The sequence below is a fragment of the Mirounga angustirostris genome, unplaced genomic scaffold (genome assembly GCF_029215605.1).
Source record: "Mirounga angustirostris isolate CCGP_5_RB_7025 unplaced genomic scaffold, mMirAng1.0.hap1 SCAF_11, whole genome shotgun sequence".
Lineage (NCBI taxonomy): Eukaryota > Metazoa > Chordata > Mammalia > Carnivora > Phocidae > Mirounga > Mirounga angustirostris.
This window is the reverse complement of record NW_026991719.1, coordinates 117,975,355-117,982,856: the sequence shown is the minus strand read 5'-3', so window position 1 is coordinate 117,982,856 and position 7,502 is coordinate 117,975,355. Positions and strand designations below refer to the sequence as shown.

The following is a 7,502-nucleotide window of genomic DNA, read 5'->3' as shown; positions in this document are numbered from 1 at the left end:
GAATATTCCAAGTGGAGGGAATAGCAAGAGCTAAGGCTTCAAGTTGAGTGTGCTTGGAATATTGAAAGTAAGAAAGAGGCCAGTCTGAGTAGAGCTCAGTGAGCAAGGGGGAGAAGATAGGATGGACAGTTGGAGAGGTAGCAAGAAACCAATCACATAGGCCATTGGAAGGACTTCATCTTCTACTGAATGACATGGGAAACCATCGGAGGGTTTGGAGCAAAGGAGTGATAGGATCTTACTTTTTAATGTAATGATTGTGGGCGCTTCATTCAAGAGAGACTAAAGGGAGGCAAGGTTTAATGTAGGGAGACAAGCGAAGAGGCTGTAGCAAGAGATCATGGTGACTTGGACCATGATGATAGCTGCAGAGGTAATGAAAACAGTCTATCAGATCACTTGGAGGTTTTTGCCTCAGGGAAATGAAAACTGTCCTTGCCACTTACTGAGATATGTAAAATTTCAAGAGTAGCAATTTTGTGGCATGTTGGGGGAGGGTGAGGATGGAAATTAGAAATTGGTAGCAGTCATGTTAAGTTTCAGATGTCGGGAATTTTATGTGTAGTCTCTATTAACCTTACTATAAAGCCTGTGATACTGAACATTAACTTTCTATTAACCCTAGGAAGCCTCAAAACATTAATTCTTCATAATATTAAGTGTTTATTCCAAAGCATTTTTGGAACAAATTTCTTACTGTTTTTATTTTACTGCTTTGCACATAGAACATCAAAAAACACACTTCTTTTAACCTTGGTGGTAATCATAGGGACTCTCTGAATTTTGAAATGGTATAAAACACTCGGTCTTCACTAGTGTTTGTGATATTCTTTTTTGATATTATATTTACCTTTGTGGCTTTAATTTCATAAGTTATCTTGGGATAAATATAATATGTTTATAGTTTAATATAAATATATGTATGATAAATATGTATACCCATTATATATATATATAATGTATATACATAAATACATATCAGGAAAAATAATAATCTGAAGTAATCCCACTATCTAGAGGTAACTCTTGTTTTCTTTTGTATTCTTTTGGATCACTGTATAACTAATTAATAACACATTCTTATATATTGTGCAGTTACTGTATACCAGGGACTATCTTATTTATTTATTTATTTATTTTAGAGAGCGAGCGAGAGAGAGCAAGCACACAGAGGGAGAGGGGGAAGCAGACTCCCCATTTAGTAGGGAGCCCAACCACAGGACCCTGGGATCATGACCTGAGCCAAAGGCAGATGCTTAATGGATGGACCCACCCAGGCGCCCTCCCAGGGACTATCTTAAATGCTTTATATAGATGGACTCATTTAATTCACATTAACAACCCTTTATCAGTCAGGGCTTTTACTTGCAAAAAACCCGCAAAACTAGCTAGTTCAAACAATTTCAAAAATAAATGTATTAAAGTATATTAGCTTAAAGTTTCCCCAAATATGTAGAATAAAGCTGTGGTGCTGTACAAACAAGACAATACTGAAAATCACAGCACACATTTGCTCTGGTGGAAACATCACCGTTGCTCCTTGATTATCACAAGCATTGCACATTGCACCCCTAATTCTCTTAGCACTGGGCGCCGGATGTAACCTCTGAAACTTTGGATCTCCTTTCCGAAGAGACCCATTGATGGTGATTTTTCTCAAATACAGGAAGTCTATCAAAAGTTCTGGGAAACTAAAAATATTCTCAAAATTATAGAACAGTCTACCTCTTTGGCTGTCATATTAATTTCTTACATATTTCAGTTCCCAAATTGCAAGAACACAAGTGATAGAGACCAAGATAATAAAACTAACCCCTGAGAAGCAAACAAATGGGAAAGTGAAGCCTAATTCATTGTCTTTCCAAGAGGGTGATCCAAATACCTATCACATCTTATGTTTGCCCTACAGCTTTCTGATCTCCAGGTGATTTCCATTCCTCCTGTCATTCTATCATAATCTATCTCCATGAACTAAATTGGGAAGGTTGCCACCAACAGCTAACCCTTTTTGAAATAGTAAGGAAAAGGGAAAGGATAACAACAAAGAAAAATAGTTGGTATATCCATGCACACACAAGACCCTGCTTTGGAATCCATGCTGCTACAGGTGGTGACAACTATACCCAGTGTTCAGAGCTATCAGTAACTCATAGTTATTAGGTTAATAAACAGAAATGCCAAAATAAACAAGCAGTATGGTAGAGTGATTCATATTTCTAGCTCTGAAATATGGTACTCATCACTTAATTTTTCTGTGACTTTGGGTAAATTACTTAATCTCTCTGTTTCTTCATTTGTAAAATGGGGATATCAACATATCTAGCTCATAGGACGACCATTGGGATCACGTGTGATAATGCAAGTGCCTATTTTTACATGTAACCTGTTTCCGAGTTTGATTTCTGTATGGTTATATCTGATTATCTGGGTGTGAGGAGGACCATGGTTGGCTGTTCTTGCTGATAAATTGGGAAAACAGCAGAAGCAGTAGCCAAATCAGCAATAATGTGGTGAAGACTCAATATGGGGCTTGCAGTACCTTTGTATTATACATAACTGAGGATTCTTTCAGCAGAAGAAAGAGGTTATGCCTGTGAAAAATGAGAAAACAAATATAAGGAAAACCGTTTTTTAGGGGAAAATGAGAAGATATACTTTGTATTGTATCTGTTTTGTTTGTAGTACATATAATGGTCAAAGAATGTGGGAATGGCCACACATCGACGTAACATAAACATTAGAATAATAATTATGTGTAGAAATTACCAAACCTCTGTTATATTTCAGGTACCACACTAAGGACTTTACATGTAATCTACACTACAATTTTTGAAAGGTGTGAAATTGAAGATCAAAGAATAAAAGCACCTTGTCCCCAAATACACAACTGTAAATGAGCATGTAACTTATATATTGTCATGCTAAATTAGGCACTTACTGAATAGACATGTAATCTCTACTTTTTGCCACAATGCATTCCTGTAAACTGTAAGGCGAAGCAGATCTTTTTAAAGTGAATTATATTTTCCCAAAGGAACAATGCTGTTATTGGAGGTTGTACTCTTAACCAATAATTTGACATTGACTACATCATATATATGATCTACAGTATCTCATAAGAGCAAAGATACCATGACCATAAATGTGCTAAGTCTTATAGATATTAATTATATATGAGATGAGCAATAATGTTGCTTCTCTTTTTTGAACTTAGGGTTTTGGAGAATATTTTGGATGGCTTTTTCTCAGAAAGGAACTCTCTTGGGGGAGAAACTACTTTAAAGCCCCTTTTCTCTCATGATAAATGTCCCTTTGCGGAGTCATTTGAAATTATTCCATTTAGTTATTCTCTTTTAAAATTGCTATTATAGCATCAAGTATTTAGGGGAAAATGAAACTAAAAACCTTGTAGTGATTCAGAAGACATACATTCTGGCCTCATCTCTTAGCCATTACCTATATGACATAAGCAGCAAGGCTTCTTCCCTGTGCCTCAGTTTCCCTTTTTCTTTGAACACACTGGATTAGGTGAATTTGAAAGGACCTGTAGGGCTATACCTTTCTAGAATCTGATATAGGATACTCAATCTTTGGATTCTATTTTAAGTTTTTGGAGAGCAGAAGTTTTCTGAATCTAGTTTGTTGACTGTTGACTATTTGCTCTTGCTCCAGCACCAAGTCACAAAGTGAATCCCTCACAGGTTGTATCCTCTGCTTTGGTGATAACAGTAGTGGTTACAAGCACATCATGCAATATGTTACTGTGAAAGCACAAGGAATCTAGAAGATAAGAATTGAAATCCTGTTTCTCCATTTCCTGAGTGATATTCAACATAGTCACTTAATCTCTTTGAACCTAAATTGTTTTCATTAGTGTAACAGAAGGATTGGTTCTTTTATTGCAAGGACATATTAAAGATTAAATGGGATTAAGTGAAAAAATCCTATATATAGCTATATTCTTATTATAGTCATGGGCTAGCATAAGGCATATATTCTTATTATAGTCAAGGGCTAGTGTAAGGCATTTTGACAACTTGTTGGTGAGCCATTGCCTAATGGGGCAGCATGCCCAGACAAAGGAGTTTAGAAATGAGGTGTAGATGCTAATAGCTGTCAACTGATTTTTTTAAAAATTTTTGAATAATTTCAGTTGTTTAACTGAAAATTGTAACAACAACACACAAACAGGAAAACTGTAGATGTTCACCCAACAGTCTTATAAATAGCTTTAAAAAAAAAAATGGACAAATGCTATAATGTTAGGAAAATTAAGTGTGTTATATCCAAGGACATGATTATGATTTTTTTAAAATAAAAATTGTATATATTTAAGGCTTATAACATGATGATTTGATATATATATGCACAGTAAAATGATTACTACAGTCACTGCCAATTAACATATCTCCTTACATAGTCACCATCTTTGTGTGTGGTGAAAATACTTGCAGTCTACTCTCTTAGCAAATTTCTAGTATTTGATACAGTATTATTATTAATGCTGCATATTAGAAACCTAGACTTGTTCATTCCACCGAACTGCAACTTTGTACCTTTTAACCAACTTCTCCCCCATTGCCCCACCTCCCTGTCTCTAATAACTAATGTTCTATTCTCTGCTTAAATGACAAACAGAAACACAATTTACCAAAACATATGGGATGGAATAAAAGCAGTACTAAGAGAGAAGTTTATAGCCATACCTACTCACATTAAAAAAGAGAATCTCAAATGAACAAGCTAATTTCACACCTCAAGGAAATAGAAAAGAAGAACAAACTATACCAAAAGTTACAAGAGTGAAGTAAATTATAAAGATCAGAGTAGAAATTAATCAAATTTAGAATAAAGAACAATAGAAAAAAATCAACAAAACTTAGAGCCCTTTAAAAAAAAATAAAAAATAAAAACAAAATCAACAAACTCTTTTTTTTTTTTTTTTTTTTTTTTTTTAAAAGATTTTATTTATTTATTTATTTCAGAGAGAGAGAATGAGAGAGAGCACATGAGAGGGGGTAGGGTCAGAGGGAGAAGCAGACTCCCCGCCGAGCAGGGAGCCCGATGCGGGACTCGATCCCGGGACCCCAGGATCATGACCTGAGCCGAAGGCAGTCGCTTAACCAACTGAGCCACCCAGGCGCCCCAAAATCAACAAACTCTTAACAAAACTAAGAAAAAAAGAGAGATGTGCCAAGTAAATAAAATTAGAAATGAAAGGAGACATTACAGTGGGTGCCTAGAAATAAAAAAAGGATTATAAGAGACTATTATGAACAACTCAGTGCAAACAAATTGGGTAACTAGGAGAATTGGATAAATTCCTAGAAGCATACAATTTACCAAGAGTGAATCAAAAAGAAACACAAAGCCTAAACAGACTAGTAATAAATTAATTTATGAAGTAATAATAAAAAAAACCTTCCAACAAAGAAAAGCTCAGGACCGAATGGCTCCACAGTTGAATTCTACCAAAAAGTTAAAGAATAATTAATACCAACCCTACTCAAACTTTCCCCAAATATAGAAATAGAGGGGGGGGTGTGTTGTGGTTTTGGTGGCGGGAGCCGGGGAATTAAGGTGCTGGGCGATGGCCAGCTGTGAGCGATGACCAGGCTTCTGGCCATGGCGCGCAGAGTTGCTTTGGCCGCCGTGCACTGCAGCACCCACGGCAGCAGCGGCCTCAGCATGTTTTATGCCATGAGGAGGGGCCGCAAGGCCGGGGTCTTCCAGACCTGGAGCGAATGTAGAGCCCAGGTGGACCGGTTTCCTGCTGCCAGATTTAAGAAATTTGCCATGGAGGAGGAGGCCCAGGCCTTTGTCAGAAAGCCTGCAAGCCCGGCCGGATGGCTCAGAAGGGACAGAAAATAAGCATGAACAAGAATCACAGGTGAAAGTCAACAAGCGACTCTGTGAACCGTCGGATGGAGAGGAAAACACAGAGCCCTGTTGAAGCATGCGAGACAGAACACAGAATCCGTGCCTTCAGTTAACAAAGACTCGTTTTCTTATATGGGAGAGTTTGTTGTCATCTACACTGACGGCTGCTGCTCCAGCAATGGGCGGAGGAGGGCACCAGCAGGGATCGGCGTTTACTGGGGGCCGGGCCATCCTTTGAACGTAGGCATTAGGCTTCCCGGGCGGCAGACCAACCAAAGAGCAGAAATTCATGCAGCCTGCAAAGCCATCGAGCAAGCAAAGGCTCAAAACATCAAGAAGTTGGTTCTATATACGGACAGTATGTTTACTATAAATAGTATCACTAACTGGGTTCAAGGCTGGAAGAAGAATGGGTGGAAAACGAGCACAGGGAAAGAGGTGATCAACAAGGAGGACTTCATGGCGCTGGAGCAGCTCATCCAGGGCATGGACATCCAGTGGATGCATGTTCCTGGTCATTCGGGATTTATAGGCAATGAAGAAGCTGACAGATTAGCAAGAGAAGGAGCTAAGCAATCAGAAGACTGAACGAAGTAATTTTAATTCTTGGAAAAACTTGAAGGAAGCTCACCAGATCTGAAGAGTCTTACAGAGGATGACAGGACTTTATGAAGACAGAAGACTGCAAAAGGAGTTTCAGTTGGTCAGGAAATGGATTTCTCACTCAAAAACCTCCCTGCCAACCTCAGTAAGCCTGCCATCCCCTCGGAGCAGAAGGCTTCATCCAGAGTCTCCCTGCTGAGGGCGTTTGTCACTTCCTGCAATGAGGTTTTTTGTGTGTTTGTTAAAATGTGATGGGGAAGTTCTGCATGGAGATTATTGGATGGCAAGAGAATGAAATGTAAAAAGAGAAATTGGAATTAAAGAATTTAAAAGGTAAAAAAAAAAAAGAAATAGAGGGAACACTCCCAAACTCCTTTTATGAAGCCAGCATCACCCTGATACTAAAGCCAGAAAAGACTCTACAAGAAAAGAAACCTACAGGCCAGTGTTCCTGATGAGTATAGATGCAAAAATCTTCAAGTAAACACTAGTAAACTGAATTCAAGAACACATCAAAAAGATTATACACCATGACCAACTAGGATTTATCCCTGGGGAACAAAGTTGGTTTGACCTATGTAAAGTTATCAATGTGATACACTACATTAACAGAATGAAAGATAAAAAACACATGATCATTTCAATAGATGGAGGAAATGCATTTCACAAAACTCAACTTCCAGTCATGATATAAACTCAGCAGATTAGATATGGAAGGAAGTACCCTCAATACATACAACAAAGACCATTTGTGAAAAGCTCACAGGTAACATCACAATCAGTGGGGAAAATTGACTGCTTTTCCTCGAAGGTCCAGTGCAAAGTTAGGACGTTCAATCTTACCATTTCTATTTAACATAGTACTAGAATTATTAGCAAGAGCAATCAGACAAGAAAAGTAAAAGGTTTCCAAATCAGAAATTAAGATGTAAAATGGTCTCTGTTTGCAGATAACATGATCCTTTATGTAGAAAACCCTGAAGAGTCCATTTAAAAAAGCCTTTTAGAACTAATACATT

General features: G+C 37.7%; 1 protein-coding gene across 1 annotated transcript; it reads left to right on the top strand.

Annotated features, from left to right (window-relative positions):
• Nucleotides 1-5,599: 5,599 nt before the first annotated feature.
• On the top strand, nucleotides 5,600-6,811 carry LOC123841117 (ribonuclease H1-like). Its single transcript, XM_045870823.3, is given in 3 exon segments — nucleotides 5,600-5,841; nucleotides 5,843-5,945; nucleotides 5,948-6,811. Coding segments are annotated over 3 exon segments (858 nt in total). The 5' UTR covers nucleotides 5,600-5,607; the 3' UTR covers nucleotides 6,469-6,811.
• Nucleotides 6,812-7,502: the final 691 nt, after the last annotated feature.